General features: G+C 44.7%; 1 protein-coding gene across 2 annotated transcripts in view; it reads left to right on the forward strand.

Moving 5' to 3' along the window:
* Window positions 1–18,552, forward strand: part of psme4a (proteasome activator subunit 4a) — a 33,390-nt gene that overhangs the window by 12,798 nt on the left and 2,040 nt on the right. For both annotated transcript variants that reach the window (XM_077012382.1, XM_077012373.1), the window contains 33 exons: window positions 1–94; window positions 220–318; window positions 515–584; window positions 3,210–3,277; window positions 3,385–3,588; window positions 4,080–4,237; window positions 4,490–4,585; window positions 4,862–4,917; window positions 5,035–5,091; window positions 6,615–6,670; window positions 6,955–7,053; window positions 7,150–7,212; window positions 7,390–7,485; window positions 7,626–7,757; window positions 7,903–8,112; window positions 8,284–8,420; window positions 9,603–9,656; window positions 9,813–9,942; window positions 10,117–10,225; window positions 10,435–10,588; window positions 10,852–10,921; window positions 11,069–11,194; window positions 11,451–11,603; window positions 11,771–11,875; window positions 12,015–12,106; window positions 13,775–13,906; window positions 14,335–14,540; window positions 14,671–14,756; window positions 14,996–15,124; window positions 15,387–15,542; window positions 16,905–17,067; window positions 17,180–17,313; window positions 18,397–18,537. The exon at window positions 1–94 is cut by the window's left edge and continues 54 nt beyond it. In XM_077012382.1, the coding sequence (XP_076868497.1) occupies window positions 1–94; window positions 220–318; window positions 515–584; window positions 3,210–3,277; window positions 3,385–3,588; window positions 4,080–4,237; window positions 4,490–4,585; window positions 4,862–4,917; window positions 5,035–5,091; window positions 6,615–6,670; window positions 6,955–7,053; window positions 7,150–7,212; window positions 7,390–7,485; window positions 7,626–7,757; window positions 7,903–8,112; window positions 8,284–8,420; window positions 9,603–9,656; window positions 9,813–9,942; window positions 10,117–10,225; window positions 10,435–10,588; window positions 10,852–10,921; window positions 11,069–11,194; window positions 11,451–11,603; window positions 11,771–11,875; window positions 12,015–12,106; window positions 13,775–13,906; window positions 14,335–14,540; window positions 14,671–14,756; window positions 14,996–15,124; window positions 15,387–15,542; window positions 16,905–17,067; window positions 17,180–17,313; window positions 18,397–18,531 (3,829 nt within the window). In that variant the 3' untranslated portion in view covers window positions 18,532–18,537. The remainder of the gene's footprint in view (window positions 95–219; window positions 319–514; window positions 585–3,209; window positions 3,278–3,384; window positions 3,589–4,079; window positions 4,238–4,489; window positions 4,586–4,861; window positions 4,918–5,034; window positions 5,092–6,614; window positions 6,671–6,954; window positions 7,054–7,149; window positions 7,213–7,389; window positions 7,486–7,625; window positions 7,758–7,902; window positions 8,113–8,283; window positions 8,421–9,602; window positions 9,657–9,812; window positions 9,943–10,116; window positions 10,226–10,434; window positions 10,589–10,851; window positions 10,922–11,068; window positions 11,195–11,450; window positions 11,604–11,770; window positions 11,876–12,014; window positions 12,107–13,774; window positions 13,907–14,334; window positions 14,541–14,670; window positions 14,757–14,995; window positions 15,125–15,386; window positions 15,543–16,904; window positions 17,068–17,179; window positions 17,314–18,396; window positions 18,538–18,552) is intronic.

Here is an 18,552-nt window from a genome sequence, read left to right on the forward strand (position 1 = left end):
GACGGAGAAGACCCACGTGGAGAGCCTGGTGGAGCTGGGCTTGTCCTCCACCTTCAGCACCATCCTCACCCAGTGTTCCATGGAGATTTTTCTGGTAATTTTACATCCATACACACACACACACGCATTCACACACTCACACATACACAACAACCTGCACAGACACAAACACCAGCTTATTTTTACAGCTCACGTTTAAATGTTTCTCCCTAATATCAGGTGGCTTTGCAGAAGGTGTTCGTTTTCGCCACCACTAATATCTTCGAGACCCGTGTAGCAGGGAGGATGGTGGCGGACATGTGTCTCGCGGCTGCAAAGGTAACCCCACCTCCACTGCTGCTACTGTTGTGGCCATGCGTGCATTCTTTAGGAAGTCTTTCCATTTTTAGACATATTTTAGTATGTAAGAGCAACCAGAAAATAAATTTTTTTAATGTATTTTGGTAGGTTTGTATTAGAGGTGACATTTAAAAACCTTTCAGAATGGTCATTAAGCACCGTGTTTTCTCCTCAGTGTCACCCAGAAGAGTCTCTCAAGCTTTTTGTACCACATTGCTGCAATACTGTAATACAAATCATATCCAGTAAGTGAACTCTGTGTGTGTGGATGTGCTGATATATATATATGTATATATACACACACACTATTGCCAAAAGTATTGGCTCAACCATCCAAATATTTGGAATCAGGTGTTCCAATCACTTCAATGGCCTCAGGTGTATAACATTAAGCACCTAGGCATGCAGACTGTTGTGACAAACATTTGTGAAAGAATGGGTCGCTCTCAGCAGCTCAGTGAATTCCAGCGTGGAACTGTGATAGGATGCCACCTGTGCAACTGTCCACAGTCAACTGTCAGCTGTATTATAAGTAAATGGAAGTGTTTGGGAACGGGCAACTCAGTGATAGGCCACGTAAACTGACGGAGCAGGGTCAGCAGATGCTGAAGTGCGAAGAGGTCACCAACTTTCTGCAGTCAATCACTACACATATCCAAACTTCATGTGGCCTTCAGATTAGCTCAAGAACAGTGCACAGAGAGCTTCATGGAATGGGTCTCCATGGTCGAGCAGCTCCATCCAAACCATACATCACCAAGTACAATGCAAAGTGTTGGATACAGTGGTGTAAAGCATGACGCCACTGGAGTCTAGGGCAGTGGAGGTGTGTTCTCTGGAGTGGAGTTAAAGCCCTGTTTTGTCTTCTTCTTGATCATCCTGTGCTGTTGTGTCATGCTAGTGTCTGGTTAAGCCTTGTTCGGTCCTGCCCTGTATGGGATTGTATGGTATTGTCCTGTTTGTTTTTAGTCTGAACTCCCGTGGTGTTTTGTATTGCCTGTTTTGTCTCAGGCTTTGTTTAGTTCTGGTCTTTTCTAGTTTTATGTTTAATTGTAGTTCTCAGTTGAAGTTACAGTTGTGATCAAATTTATTCAACCCCCACTGAAATAAAGTGTTTTGGCCAGTTTGACATTGATTTTGATCATTTCAGTCATCTTATTTACAATTATATCAAAGAGGCACTTATAAATTAGACAAACATAACATAATATTTATGATGGAATAACCACAAATGTCTTTACTGTGCTCACATCATTATCAGTTTTATTCAACCCCCTAGTGACATTATTTTTTAGTACTTAGTACAACATCCTTTTCCAGTTATGACAGCTTTCAAGCGTGAAGCATAGCTTGACACAAGTGTCTTGCAGTGACCTATGGGTATCTTAGCCCATTCTTCATGGGCAAAAGCCTCCAGTTCAGTCACATTCTTAGGCTTGCGCACTGCAACTGCCTTCTTTAGGTCCCACCAGAGGTTCTCAATTGGATTTAAGTCTGGTGATTGCGATGGCCACTCTAGAATGTTCCAGCCTTTCATGTTCAACCATGCTCTAGTGGACTTGGATGTGTGCTTCGGATCATTGTCCTGTTGGAAGGTCCAACGTCTCCCAAGCCGCAGGTTTGTGACTGACTCCATCACATTTTCCTCCAAGATCTCCTGGTACTGAAGAGAATTCATGGTACCCTGCACACGTTGAAGCTTTCCTGTACCATTAGAAGCAAAACAGCCCCAAAGCATAATTGACCCCCCGCCATGCTTCACAGTAGGCAAGGTGTTCTTTTGTTCATAAGCCTGGTTCTTCCTTCTCCAAACATAGCGCTGGTCCATTGTCCCAAACAGTTCTAATTTAGTTTCATCTGACCACAGTACACTGTTCCAAAACCTTTGTGGCTTGTCCACATGACTTTTGGCATACTGCAGTCGACTTTTCTTGTTCTTTGGAGTCAGCAAGGGGGTGCGTCTGGGCGTTCTGGCATGGAGGTCTTCGTTATGCAGTGCGCGCCTTATTGTCTGAGCTGAAACTTCAGTGCCCACATCTGACAGGTCTTTTTTCAGTTCCTTAGCAGTCACGCGGGGATTTTTCTCCACATTACGCTTCAGGTAGCGCACAGCAGTCGCAGTCAGGATCTTCTTTCTGCCACGACCAGGTAACGTTTCCACTGTGCCCTTTAACTTGAACTTGCGAATGATACTTCCGATAGTGTCTCTTGGAATATTTAACAACTTCGCAATCTTTTTATATCCATTGCCATTCTTGTGAAGAGCAATAACCTCTTCTCTTGTCTTCTGGGACCATTCTCTTGCCTTCACCATGCTTGGAAACACACCAGTAGATGTCTAGAAGGAGCTGAGTATCACAGTCCTTTTAAATCTGCCTAATTGGTGCTTATCATGCTTGATTGCTGCTCGTTGACATCCACAGATGTTTTCAATACCTGATGGAAAACACTGGAATGAACCTCTGTTCTTAGGAGTGGTAGTCGTAAAGGGGTTGAATAATTGTGTCAATGAAGAAATCACAAAAAGGCCATTTAATACTTTATGACAAAAAAAATTGATGCTATCTTAGTTGCATTTAGTTCTTTAACAAGTCATTGTAAGATTTCATTATGAACACAATTACAAATGTGCACTGAATTCCATAAAACCCTTCGCAGCATTGGGGGTTGAATAAATTTGATCACAACTGTATGTCCACCCGCATTGGTTTCTGTCCTGTGTCTGACTGGTACAACTGTCTTATGGACTCAGATAAAATCTTGCTCCTCTCAGCACTTGCGTCCGCCTCCCACTTATCCAGTGTGTGTGTGTGTGTGTGTGTGTGTGTGTGTGTGTGTGTGTCTTATCCCATCTGTAAATCTGTTACCAGATGAGGAGGTGTTGAATGAAGAGGAGCTGGATAAGGAGCTTCTCTGGAACCTGCAACTGTTGTCTGAGGTCAGTGTGCTCCACCCCCTCCGTCCACACACCTGTCCTGCAGACACGAAGCCCCTCCCCCTCACTTTCTTACCCCGCCCCTCCTCCATCCCTCTCTGTCCCGGCAGGTGGTCCGGGTGGACGGGGACAAGCTGTTGCCCTACGGCGGGCGTCTGGCGCGTGTCCTCCAGCTGACGCTGCACCTGAAGTGTAAGCAGGGCTACGGTCTAGCCTGCGGCCTGGTGCTCAACACGCTGCGCTCCACCTCTGTCATCTACCCCACCGAGTACTGCAGCGTGCCGGCGGCCTTCCAGCAGCACCTGCCCATCAGGGTGAGCTGCACAGGAGCTAACAGTGAAGCAGCACTGCACACCAGTGTGCATGATTGCCAGAGACAGCACGATATGGGACGAGGATGCTTCATATCACTATTCATATCACGATACTTTTGAGTATCAAAACATTCTCACTAGGAATTATGCGTGCTAATTGCTCTGTTAGACATTTAAATAAGGAAAGATTCTCTACACGGAGCTGCACATTAAGGGCAAAAAAATTTTTCCATTTCCATTTACAACATTGAGCAGTCCCAGGAACTTACAAAAGTTCTTTTTTTGTGTCCAAGGAAATCAATATGCTTGTACATTCAGCCAGAATCTACCATTAAGCTTGAATCCTCTCAGTGAAGTCACATAAGGAAATAAATACATTAATGCATACATTTGAAACCAGAAACTCTGTGCTGATTATGCAAAATATTTCTAATAAGTTGATTTGTTCCTTTTCCCTGTGTATACACCCCCACCCCCTCATCCTGGGGCAGGACTGGGGCCGGCCAGGCGACCTGTGCAACCTGGCCATGCAGTGGCACGTGCCTGGTGAGGGGGAGAAGGCCTTCGTGTTCAGCACTCTGGACCGGCTACTGCAGCCCGAGCTGGAGCGTCTGCGCTGTCACGTCCGTGCCGAGCAGGAGATGAGCAGGTGTCAGCTGCCCGTCGGTCTGCCCCGCCCACAAACCCTACTGCCCCACCCACCTGCTCCGCACGTTCACATGCACGCTCGTCACCTTTTGTTAAAATAATACATATTGATATATGAGCCTTTTTTTTTATAGATTTTAATAGGGTAATATAGGGTGGATGGTTGTAGTTGTATATGAATGCTCCGTGGTCAGAGCAGTAGGCCTTGCTGTGGTTAGCTGTGACTGGTGTTAACAGTGAGTCTCGTGTTCAGGGACGATATTCTGCAGAGTCTGTCCATCGTGCACCACTGCCTGCTGGGAGCTGGAAGCCTTCTGCCCCCCCTGCGGGGAGAAACAGTACCTGACCTGTGAGTCACACCCACCCATGGCCACACACCCACAGACACACACCCATGGCCACACACCTATGGCCATAGACCCACAGCCACAGACCCACAGCCACAAACCCACAGCCACAAACCCACAGCTACACACCCACAGCCACAAACCCACAGCTACACACCCACAGCCACACACCCACTGTCACACACCCAGCACTCACGATCACAGCCTTGGATAAGGCATGTAGGATGAACTTGACACTGTGTTTTGTTGATTCCTGGTTTTGTTTGTTTTTATATTAGAGTTCACAGTATGGTGCAACTCTATGAGACAAATCTATACACCGGTGTGGACTATGGTAAGAATAACTACATAGCTCTAACTTGTTAGAAATCAGCTTTTGTTCTTCAATCACTATTTTTCTCTATTTTCTCTCTCTTTGTACACTTTCTCTCTCTTTCTGTTTCTTTACCAGACATGTCCAGACAGAACTACAGGGAGGAAATCTGCACAGTGATGAGACAACTTCTACGTATGTCACAGCAGTGTTTAACAGTGTAATATCACAGCAGTGTTTAACAGTGTAATATCACAGCAGTGTTTAACAGTGTAATATCACAGCGGTATTTAACAGTGTAATATCACAGCGGTATTTAACAGTGTAATATCACAGCAGTGTTTAACAGTGTAATATCACAGTGGTATTTAACACTGTAATTTCACAGCGGTGTTTAACAGTGTAATTTCACAGCGGTATTTAACAGTGTAATATCACAGTGGTATTTAACAGTGTAATTTCACAGCGGTATTTAACAGTGTAATATCACAGTGGTATTTAACAGTGTAATATCACAGTGGTATTTAACAGTGTAATTTCACAGCGGTATTTAACAGTGTAATTTCACAGCGGTATTTAACAGTGTAATATCACAGTGGTATTTAACAGTGTAATATCACAGCAGTGTTTAACAGTGTAATATCACAGCAGTGTTTAACAGTGTAATATCACAGCGGTATTTAACAGTGTAATATCACAGTGGTATTTAACAGTGTAATTTCACAGCGGTATTTAACAGTGTAATATCACAGTGGTATTTAACAGTGTAATATCACAGCAGTGTTTAACAGTGTAATATCACAGCGGTGTTTAACAGTGTAATATCACAGTGGTATTTAACTGTAATTTCACAGCGGTATTTAACAGTGTAATATCACAGCGGTATTTAACAGTGTAATATCACAGCAGTGTTTAACAGTGTAATATCACAGTGGTATTTAACAGTGTAATATCACAGCGGTATTTAACAGTGTAATATCACAGTGGTATTTAACAGTGTAATATCACAGCAGTGTTTAACAGTGTAATATCACAGCAGTATTTAACAGTGTAATATCACAGTGGTATTTAACAGTGTAATATCACAGCAGTGTTTAACAGTGTAATATCACAGCGGTGTTTAACAGTGTAATATCACAGTGGTATTTAACTGTAATTTCACAGCGGTATTTAACAGTGTAATATCACAGCGGTATTTAACAGTGTAATATCACAGCAGTGTTTAACAGTGTAATATCACAGTGGTATTTAACAGTGTAATATCACAGCGGTATTTAACAGTGTAATATCACAGTGGTATTTAACAGTGTAATATCACAGCAGTGTTTAACAGTGTAATATCACAGCAGTATTTGACAGTGTAATGTCACAGTGGTATTTAACAGTGTAATATCACAGCGGTATTTAACAGTGTAATATCACAGCAGTGTTTAACAGTGTAATATCACAGCAGTGTTTAACAGTGTAATATCACAGCTGTGTTTAACAGTGTAATATCACAGCGGTATTTAACTGTGTAATATCATAGTGGTATTTAACAGTGTAATATCACAGCAGTATTTAACAGTGTAATTTCACAGCTGTGTTTAACAGTGTAATACCACAGCAGTGTTTAACAGTGTAATATCACAGTGGTATTTAACAGTTAAAATCAGTGTCGTTTGTGTGGAAATGGGCTCATTTCACATTTCAAATATTACCCATAATACTTTTAACAGATCACATCCTCGATCATTCTGAGGACGACATCAAATCACTATTTTCCATAATCAAGGTGAGTCCAGATTGGATAAACACAGTATGCTTTGCATAATTGTTTTGTGAAAGATTTACACTTAATAGTGTAATATTTCCACTTTTTCACTGAAGCATGCTGGAGCATAAAGAAACTAAAGAAACTAAAACTAAAAAAGAAACTAAAGACACTAAAGAAACTGATTTAATGGCATTATGTTTGGAAAGAACAAAAATGCTCTTCAATAACATGACAATAGGTTTGTATTGTTGAATAAAATAGTATATATTACTGAAGGTCCCCAAACCATCTCTCCCCTGCAGATCATAAATGACCTACTGCACTTCAGAGGTTCACATAAGCATGAGTTTGACTCGCGCTGGAAGAGCTTCAGTCTGGTCAAGAAGTCCATGGAGAATAAGGTAAGACTGCATGAGATACATGAGCACATACCATCATGTCAGAATGACTATCACATGACTGAGCGACTGCGTGTTTCTTCTTCTCTCCTCCTGCAGCTGTATGGCAGCAAACAGCACATCCGAGCACTGCTCATCGACAGAGTCACGCTGCAGCACGAGGTGAGAATTACTCAGTGTCGATGGCCCTAAAACATTCCCCCAGAACTATATAGGTAATCCTGTCATTTATGGACTGCGCTGTATGTGTGTGTGTGTGTGTGTGTGTGTGTGTGTGTGTGTGTGTGTGTGTGTGTGTGCGTGCCTGCGTATGTGTCTATTTATCTATGTGTGTGTCAGCTAAGGAATTTGACAGTAGAGGGCTGTGAATACCAAAGTGTGCATCAGGATCTCATGAAGGACTTGCTCCTACTGTCTACCAGCACTTACAGTCAGGTATCAGTTAATTCACACGCTCACACACACACACACAGACACACACACACACACACACACACACACACATAGACATACAGTAGACACATACACACACACATAGACACACTTAATACTTGTGCGCCTGTGTGGTCACTCAGGTAAGGAGCAAGGCTCAGAGTGTGCTCTTCAGCGCTTTGGGATTCTACAGCTTCTGCTGCAGAGACCTTCTCTCCCGAGTGATGGAGTACCTGGACCCCAGCCGTACTGACGTCACACAGCATCAGTTCAAGGTGCCTCTCAAAAGCTCGGCCACCTGTTTGTAGACCTGGAGCTGTGTGGAATGCCAGCTCTGCTCGTGTGTAGCGTGGGAAATGTCACTCCTTACACTCCATCCATCCTTCTCCTGTTCAATCGCTTCCTCCGCTCCCTCCCCAGGGTGCCTTGTACTGCTTGTTGGGTAATCACGTGGGCGTGTTTCTGGCCAACCTTCAGTTCTGGGAATGCGTAGGCCATACGTGGCCGGCCATCGTGCGCTCCTGCCTCAGTCCTGCCATGTCTCTGGAGAAGCAGTCGGTTGGACGCCTCTTCGACGACCTCGCCGACAAGGTCCACCGCCAGTATGAGCCCATCGGCTTTGACTTCTCGGTGAGTCCACTCCCACAGCCACAGCCCACAGAGCAGGGTGCCGCTTTTTGCCTTTGCCTGTGATGGTTGTAGGCGTTGTGACTATGATGGTCCCCCTGGTAAATGAATGTAGTGTTCTGCGTGTATGCGTGTTTTTGACAGCGTTGTAACTCGTGTGATTTGATGGCCAAGATCCCTCAGAGCTGTCTGGAGGTGGCCATGAAGATGCTGAACTCAACTAAGCCAGAGCCAAGTGTAGGCATGGCCACTGAGGAGGAGGAGCTAGAGGGTATCCGGCGACAACAGGAGAAGAACAGAGACTCAGTGCAGTGAGCATGTGAACACACACACACTTACACACACACACTTAGATTACAATAATCTAGCCTTGATGTGATAAATGCATGGACAAGTTTTTCACTGTCAGCAGGAGAGAGCATATCTCAGACCTTAGCGATGTTTCGAAGGTGAAAATAAGCTGTCTTGCATGTGGTCATGATGTGTGATTTGAAGCTGAGCTCATTATGAAAGGTGACACCCAGGTTCTTAACACATTGTTTGACATTCAGATTAATTTGATTTAAATAAGTCTGGACATCATTCCTTTGTGAATCACTACCAAGAACAAGAACCTCTGTCTTGTCTTTATTTAATTGCAGAAAATTGTCAGACATCCATGTCTGTATATCAGCTATGCAGTCAAACAGTGAGCTTTGATTTTAGGGCTTTAGGTTCTAGAGACATGTAAATTTGAGTGTCATCTGCATATTGATGATAACTAATACCATGTTTGTTAACGATATGTGGTAACAGAAGCATATATAGTAATGGCGCAAGAATTGATCCTTGGGGGACGCCACAAGATATTTTTTGACGTGTGGGGGAAGAGGTACCTAATGCAACATAGTAATCACGCCCAGTTGGATACGATCTAAACCAGTCTAAGACTAAGCCACTAAGGCTTAGTCTTAGACTGGTTGTAAACAAGTAAACAAGATGTTTTAGACAAGATGTCCAAAGTTTTGTGCAAAGCATCCTGAGACGTTGTGGCTGCCATCACAGAACATGGCCGAGCGATTCGATTTGATCTGCTTCTCACCACGCTGCACCTCCACACATAACACTCATAGCATCATAAATAACTAACATTTTGCTCAGATAAGGATGTGGTGTCTATTACATCAGTTAGCATAGGTAGCATTTGAACTTATTCCATAAGATGGATGAACAGTTTTTTCTCATATGTTTCTATAGCAGTGCTGCAAACATGTCCATTCAGAGTTGGTGGAAATGGCTCCTTTAGTTGTTTGAGGTTGATTATGTTGGTTCTGTGATGTTCCGCTGTGTTGTACAGCTTGTACTAATGCCAGAAATGTATTTTTGTTTGTACGTGGTATTATTTGCTCATATATTAATTTTACTAATATAGTGCTTAACATCTGAGAAGTGTTGCTCTGTTTTTGAAGTCTCATTTTGCCAACCAAAACATCTTTCTTCTGCCACCTCCACAGGAGATATGAGAAGTTAGTGGAGGATCTCTTGGACTGCATTAGTGACCGAAATCTGTAAGTTGTTTCCAGACATATCATATATAAAGATGTGCGTGTGTGTGTGTGTGTGTGTGTGTGTGTGTGTGTGTGTGTGTGTGTGTGTGTGTGTGTGTGTGTGTGTGTGTGTGTAAATGCATCTCACATGCACTTGTCACACTTACCTACTTTCAGGCCTTGGAAGTTTGAGCACATTGCTATCGGCTTCCTGTCGCTCATGCTTAGAGACGACCACATGGTCCCGACTCAAGCGGTCCGCTTTTTTGTACAGAGCCTCAACCACGATTCCCTCTTGGTCCGCAAGGTATGTGCATGTGTGTGAAAGAATTTATGCGTGCACAGCTCACAAAATACAGCTCACAGTGTTTGTCAGATTTCACCCTTTTACAATCAGATCTACCAAAACCCAATAAAATGACACATACAGTAGATAAAAGTAATTTTTCTTCCAGCGTTTTTTTTTTTTTGCACATTGCAGGTTGCAATATCAGCTCTGGTTGGCATCCTCAAGCAGCTGAAGACGCCTCATAAGAAGGTTCTGGTTAATCCGTATGATATCTCTGAGCTCAAAGCCTCTCTCGGATCATGTGAGTTCAAAGGTCACCATATATTCATTGTATGAAGCTCAACGATGGCAAAATCCTTTTCTTTGATAATCAAGTTCTATCAAGTGACCTAGACTTTAATGTGTGTGTGTGTGTGTGTGTGTGTGTGTGTGTGTGTGTGTGTGTGTGTGTGTGTGTGTGTGTGTGTGTGTGTGTGTGTGTGTGTGTGTGTGTGTGTGTGTATGCACCAGGCTGTAATTCAGAGGCTGATCCATTGGTGTTGGGAGACAGGCCAGACAACCAGTGGCTCCAGTATGACAGTACCAGACTGCCACGCTCCCAGCAGGACTGGGACAAGTGCTGCTTTATAGAGAAGACACACTGGGGTTACTCCACCTGGCCTCGGTAATACCACACACACACACACACACACACACATGCAAGAGAAATGCTAAGTCATGCTGCCAGTTGTCAGGGTGTTAGGTGGACCAGCTCCCACTAGCTCCTCTTGTGGTCTTCAAATATCATCTTGTGGTCCTCTTCCATCTTCACCTGCAGTAACCATGTAACCCTGACAAACTGCAGTTTGACATAGACATATGCTAACCTATTTGACTTGAGTATTTTTATGTGTTTTGCAGTGATTTATCTGCCTTCCTTCTCTGTAGAAAACTAATGCTGTATGCACCTCCTGAAGAACAGCCCAAATATGGCAAAACCAGAGAGGAGATGACAGAGGTATCACACACAGTCATAATACCAGAGAGGAGATGACCGAGGTATCAATGTTCAGATTAATATGTTTAAAATGTATGTGTGCGTGGTGTGTGCGTGGTGTGTGCGTGGTGTGTGTGTGTGTGTGTGTGTGTGTGTGTCCTGGTTCAGAGGGAGCAGATCATCTTTGACCATTTCACAGAGCCCGTCTTCATCAGCCAGCTCCTGCAGTATCTCTCCCTGGAGGAGCGGAAGGGCAAAGACAAGTTCAGCTCCTGCCGCTTCTACCTCTTCAAGGTGAGGAGAAACTGCAGCTCGTCCCCACAAGGAAGTTACACACACACACACACACACACACACACACACGAGGACTGTAGGGACGATGCTGAATCTTCTGAAGCTGCGTCTTTATGCTCTATTACTACACACACAAAGCACCAACCAAATTCTGCAGGAGCATTAGGAAGCTATGTGAGTGAGTCAGATGTTCTTCTGGAATGTAATGGCCGTGCTGCACCTCCAAGTGAAAGTGGGACTGTCTGTGTGTCGTTAGGGGCTGTTCCGTAACTTTGGCGACGCCTTGTTGCCGGGGCTGAGGAGCCACATGGAGCGGCTGGTGTCAGACACCCAGGAGAGCAGACAGAGGTGTGCAGCGGAGATCACCTCCGGACTCATCAGGGGCTCCAAACACTGGAGCTACAGCAAGGTACACACACACACACACACACACACACACATGTACACACATACACACACACATATAAAGCTAAAAACACGTTGTGTGTGTGTGTGTGTGTGTGTGTGTGTGTGTGTGTGTGTGTGTGTGTGTGTGTGTGTGTGTGTGTGTGTGTGTGTGTGTGTACATGTATTCAGGTGGAGACCCTGTGGGCTTGGCTCTGCCCTCTCCTCCGTACCGCGCTGTCCAACATCACCATAGAAACCTATGCTGACTGGGGCACGTGCGTCGCCACGGCGTGTGTAGGTTCCTGTCTGTGTGCAGTAGAGCAGAATCCTCCAGCCATGTGTGAGGGGTGCTCGTGTGTTGGGCATCACTGTGTGTGTGTGTTGAGCATCACTGTGTGTGTGTGTTGAGCATCACTGTGTGTGTGTGCTGCAGGAGAGTAGGGACCCACGCAAGCTGCACTGGCTCTTCGAGATGCTAATGGAGTCGCCTGTCAGTGGAGAGGGAGGCTCGTTCATCGATGCCTGGTAGGACGCCACTGACATCACACAACATCAGAACAACATCAGTACAACATCAGCACAACATCAGCACAACATCAGTACAACATCAGTACAACATCAGAACAACATCAGTACAACATCAGTATAACATCACTACAACATCAGAACAACAATAGTACAACATCAGAACATCTCAGAACATCAAAATAACATCAGAACAACATCAGAACAACATCAGAACAACATAAGTACAACATTAGCACAACATCAGAACAACATTAGAACAACATCAATACATCAGCACATCAGAACAACATCAGAACAACATCAGAACAACAAAATAACATCACTACAACATCAGAACAACATCAGAATAACATCACAATACCATCAGTACAACAGAACATCAGCACAACATCAGTACAACAGAACATAAACATTTAAACATTTACGGCATTTGGCAGACGCCCTTATCCAGAGCGACTTACATTTTTATCTCATTTTTTTATACAAGTGAGCAATTGAGGGTTAAGGGCCTTGCTCAGGGGCACCTTAGTCATGGCCTGGGGATCGAACCTGCGACCCTCCGGTCACAAGACCAGTTCCCTAACCACTAGGCCATGACTGCCCTTACATCAGTACAACATCAGTACAACATCAGCACAACATCAGTACAACATCAGAACAACATCAGCACATCATCACATCAGAACATCATCAGCACATCATCACATCAGAACAACATCAGAACATCAGCACATCAGAACAACATCAGAACATCAGCACATCAGAACAACATCAGAACATCAGCACATCAGAACAACATCAGAACATCAGCACATCATGCATCCGTGTTGTTCTCCATCCACGAGTATGAGAAATGACTTTTTGGGAAATATAATTGGAAATACCATTTTAGCCTTAAAGCTAGTAAAACTGGTCCTCATGAACCACTGATTTGAACAGATTGATTCTTAAATTAAAAGATAACTTGTCATATTCACAGATTTTCTGATTTTTGAACATGATTTACAAGTGGTTGTGTACTGTTGCTGTCTACAGAACAAAATGAAATGGATACATAGTATCTGTGACAACAAATCTGAGTTTCAAATGTACACAAATGTAACTTTATGCATGCTAAATAAATTGTGATTATTCCCCAAAGTATTAAACCTTTTACTTTTGACTTTTTAACTCAAAGTTAACTTTATATACAGTATATTGTGCTTTTTATAATGTGTAATCACAGAGCAGCTTTATAAATGTATGGGTCCAAATGTCTAATGAACAGGCCAGTGGTGACAGAGGCCAGGAAGACCTCCCTGAATGGCCCAGCGCACTCCACTGCTGAATGGACACTCAGCAGTCCAGAAGTCCATACATCTGACAAGCTATTGTACATGGCCACACTGCCCAGTGACCTTTTATAAAGTAACATATTCTCTCTCTCTCTCTCTCTCTCTCTCTCTCTCTCTCTCTCTCTCTCTCTCTCTCTCTCTCTCTCTCTCTCTCTCTCTCTCTCTCTCTCTCTCTCTCTCTCTCTCTCTCTCTCTCTCTCTCTCTCTCTCTCTCTCTCTCTCTCTCTCTCTCTCTCTCTCTCTCTCTCTCTCTCTCTCTCTCTCTCTCTCCTCTCTCTCTCTCTCTCTCTCTCTCTCTCTCTCTCTCTCTCTCTCTCTCTCTCTCTCTCAGTCGCTTGTATGTCCTGCAGGGAGGTCTAGCCCAGCAGGAGTGGAGAGTTCCTGAATTGCTTCACAGGCTCCTGCAGTACCTTGAACCCAAACTCACGCAGGTCTACAAGAACGTGCGAGAACGCATCGGCAGGTACTCCTCACCATGTTCCTCACCGTGTTCCTCATCATGTTCCTCACCGTGTTCCTCACCGTGTTCCTCACCGTGTTCCTCATCATGTTCCTCACCGTGTTCCTCACCGTGTTCCTCATCATGTTCCTCACCGTGTTCCTCACCGTGTTCCTCGCCGTGTTTCTCACCGTGTTCCTCGCCATGTTTCTTGCCATGTTCCTCATGTCTGGAGGTCTTACTAACATCTTACTGACGTCTTCCAGCAACATGTCTCTATTGCTCATCTAGTGCTTCCACTCGTCTTTGACTCATAGTGCTTGCTACACCTTCTACTTACTTTCCTCCTCGTCTCTGAATCCATCCATCCATCACCCTCCCTTCCACCACCATGTCCACCTCTCCTGACCCCTGTTGCTCCTCCCCTAACGGCGCTCTGACTCCTCCTGCAGCGTACTCACCTACATCTTCATCATGGACGCCAAGCTGCCGCACACACACCCCACGGCCTCACCGCGCGTCGCTGACTTCACCGCCCGTGTGCTCACACGCCTCCGCCCGCTGCTGGAGGCCCAGGGTGAGATCCACAATCACGTGTTGGACGGCTGCACCCAGGAACAGGATGAGAGAACACAAGCCGTCAAGCTGCTCAAAACCGGTGTGTGTGTGTGTGTGTGTGTGTGTGTGTGTGTGTGTGTGTGTGTGTGTGTGTGTGTGTGTGTGTGTGTGTGTGTGTGTGTGTGTGTGTGTTCAGTGTTTGTAACAGCACTGTTTGTTTGTAACTGCAGTACTGAAGTGGCTGATGACCAGTGTGGGACGCTCGTTCTCCTCCGCCCTGCCAGAGCAGCTCCAGCTCCTACCTCTGCTCTTCAAAGTGAGTCTCACCTGTCTGGTTCTGTCTGGGTCATACTGTCTGGTTCTGTCTGGGTCACACTGTCTGGCTCTGTCTGGGTCACACTGTCTGGTTCTGTCTGGGTCACACTGTCTGGCTCTGTCTGGTTCTGTCTGGGTCACACTGTCTGGGTCTGTCTGGCTCTTTGTTTAACTCCATTCCTACCATTGCTACCTATATACCTCTCTCTCTCTCCCTCTTTCTTCTTTGTTTCTTTGCAGATCGCTCCAGTGGAGAACGATGACAATTATGATGAGATGAAGAGGGATGCTAAGACGTGTGTTTCTCTCATGGCTCAGGGGCTGCTGTACCCAGAACAGATACCACACGTCCTCAGCACTCTGCGGGAGGTAAAACCTCTATTCAATACTCTAATAACTGTTAGGAAAAAGTCAGTGATTCTCCCTGTTTGTCTTCATTAAGGACATTCTGTAGAATACCAGATGGAAAAGGACATCATCTAATTAACAACAACAGAAGCAGATATTTGTTCTGTAAAACCTGTGTCCCCATGCCTAGGCGTTGCTAAGGGGCTAAATCAACTATGGACATATTTTTCCAGTAGAGAGTATGTTGCAGTTTCTCACCAGGAGATGGCGCTGTGTGTTGCAGATCTCAAAGAGCAGCTCGTGGCATGGCCGCTTCACAGTGCTCACATACCTGCAGATCACAGTGTTCTACAACCTGTTCATCTTCCTCAGTGACGCAGAGGCCATCAGAGACATACGAAAGCTGGTCTTAGAGCTGCTGGAGGATGAACAACTGGAGGTGTGCGCACACACACACACACCCCCACACACATACACACACACACACACATACACACACACACACACACACACACACATGCACATGCATACACACATACACACACACACACACCCGTGTTTTGGTCCCCATTTGGATCAAGGTCCCCAATCGACGGGTGTGTACTCTAAGATTTGTCCCCAATTTGGACTTATGCAAGTGCACACACACACACACTCTAAGCAGAAAGACAAATTCAGATATATTTAAGTATGTATTCATTTTGGGCCCTTTGATTTACACACAAACCTTATCAGTTATGTGACATTTGATGGCATGAAGAAACTATCCGACCTTATTGCACATTTGAAGTAGCCACATCATAATATTTTACATTGGGGTGGGAACATATACATTAAAACCTGACCTGGTCTTCCTGGTCTGTGGCTTGTTTCTGACACCTGCCTGTCAGAAAGATTTAAAATGTTCAGTGTAGTAAAACATGTATGGATAGATAATCTATATACATATATATATGTAAAAACCCTGTAGACACACATACACACACACATGCGCAGATGTACACATATAAGAGCTAAGCAGCATATATTCCCTGTTTGGATGGCCAGGGATGAATAATCTCTCTCTTTTCAATGATTCAGCATTCCCTCTATCCTTTCATGCTCCTTTTTTCTCTCTCTCCCTACCTAGGTGTTGCCATAGCAACACCTGGCTGCAGGGGTATTTTGTTTCCATGGCAACAATGGCTCAGCTTTCTGAAGGAGAGTGGGGGGTTGGCACTGGGGTTTGTATGCTGCTGGTTAAAAGGCCTTTTCTGCATATCAGATTACAGCAGTTTTTGAATGCAAGCTAATGTCTTGACTGATGTGTAGTCTAGTGCACACACACTTGCGGAAGAACATATTTTGTTAAGAATATTAAGATTTACCACAGTGACCTGATTATTGCTGACATAGAAATCTTCCGAAAGCTGAGGGAGACACTGTGTGTGTGTGTGTGTGTGTGTGTGTGTGTGTGTGTGTGTGTGTGTGTGTGTGTGTGTGTGTGTGTGTGTGTGTGTGTGTGTGTGTGTGTGTGTGTGTGTGTGTGTGTGTGTGTGTGTGTGTGTAGGACTCTCTTCAATAGTAAACACTGTTTTTCTATATGTTACCTCCACTGAGTCCAGATTGTGAAACTCTGTTCTTTAACATACAGTAACACTCTCTCACTCCGTCCCTCCCTCCCTCTGAACTATAACCTTCTCTCCTCCCCTCTTCCTAAGCCATGCAGCCCAGTTGATACCCAGTTATAAGCCCAAGAAAGAATTCACCCCCAGGGATGGTGACCTTATCTAACCTGACCTCTCTCCCCTCTTGTGTGTAGGTGAGGGAGATGGCCGCCACAACCCTGAGTGGGTTCCTGCAGTGTAATTTCCTCTCCATGGACGAGCACATGCAGATGCACTTCGAGGCCCTCAGCAAGACACGCCTGCCCTCACGCAGGAGAAGGGAGCTGGACTCCGTGGTGGACACCATACCGTCTGCTGGTACCCTCACTCCAACCTACACACATATACATACACAATATAAATATAAGAAACTTGAATGAAGTAAATCTATTTTCATTGACCGTTTGCCAATGTGCGTGCGTGCGTGCAGCTCTGGTGCGGCGGCACGCTGGCGTGCTGGGCCTGAGTGCCTGTGTTCTGTCCCGCCCTTACGACGTCCCCACCTGGATGCCCCAGATCCTGATGGAGCTCAGCGCCCACCTGAACGACATGCAGCCCATCGAGGTAGAACTACACCTGCACCACCATGCACCTCACACTCAGTACACAAGCATCCTTTCTCTCTCTCTCTCTCTCTCTCTCTCTACTGTAAATTATCTAAATAAACTTTGCTAATAATGAAATTTCAGAACACACATAAATCAGTCAAATCCTTATTCACATCTGACCCTCAGGCAGCACTAGAATGGACACAGCTGAAAGCCGCGTTATAAATGTCAAATGGTGTTGTGGGTAGCATGCTGAGCCTGGTGGTCAGCACATTTCCCTCTCAGCATTAGGATCTTGTGTTTGTGTCACCATCTGGGTGGAGAATATTCTTCCTGTGTAAGTGGGTTTCTTCTGGGATCTCTGGTTTCCTCTCGCAGTGCAGTGAGGGATGGTTTTCTGTCCTGGGTGTTACCATTTCTTCCCAGTGCAGTGAGGGATAATAATAATAATAATAATAATAATAATAATAATCTTTTTATAGCACCTTTCATACATACATGCAACTCAAAGTGCTTTACAGAATAAATGATGGTGTTCTGTCCTGGGTGTTACCGTCTCTGCCGAGTGCAGTGATGGATGGAGTTCTGTCCTGGGTGTTACCGTGTCTGCCCAGTGCAGTGAGGGATGGTGTTCTATCCTGGGTGTTACCGTTTCTTTCCAGTGCAGTGAGGGATGGTGTTCTGTCCTGGGTGTTACCGTGTTTACCCAGGGCAGTGCATTCTCTAGCTTCTCCTCTCCTTACATATTACATTAATGGTGCTTTGTGATTAAGCGTTCTTACAGAAGACAAAAGACTTTAGAAGACCTGCAGTTTATGTTTACTGCATAAAACTAGCTAAAGGTTTGCCAAAATGTTTGGGGTTTTTTTTTTTTAGTAACTTAAGAAATATAATTTGTTTTCTTGTGTAAAACTGTATCATCATTGGCACTTGTTGGCGTTGCATGTGCAGCACAATTCCTAATCTAATTCTTTCTCTATTAGAAGCAATACTGGTATTATCATAATCATTTCATTATAATATGAATTGAATATGGAGATCAGTACTGATACCCAGTGCTCTTTATTATCTTTACTACTTCACACAAATGACCTTCCAGATGACGGTGAAGAAGACCCTGTCAGACTTCCGCCGCACGCACCATGATAACTGGCAGCAGCACAAGCAACAGTTCACTGATGACCAGCTGGTAGTGCTGACAGACCTGCTGGTCTCACCATGCTACTACGCCTAAGCTCAGGTAGATCACGATAGA

This window comes from Brachyhypopomus gauderio, chromosome 1 (genome assembly GCF_052324685.1).
Source record: "Brachyhypopomus gauderio isolate BG-103 chromosome 1, BGAUD_0.2, whole genome shotgun sequence".
Taxonomy (NCBI): Eukaryota; Metazoa; Chordata; class Actinopteri; order Gymnotiformes; family Hypopomidae; genus Brachyhypopomus; species Brachyhypopomus gauderio.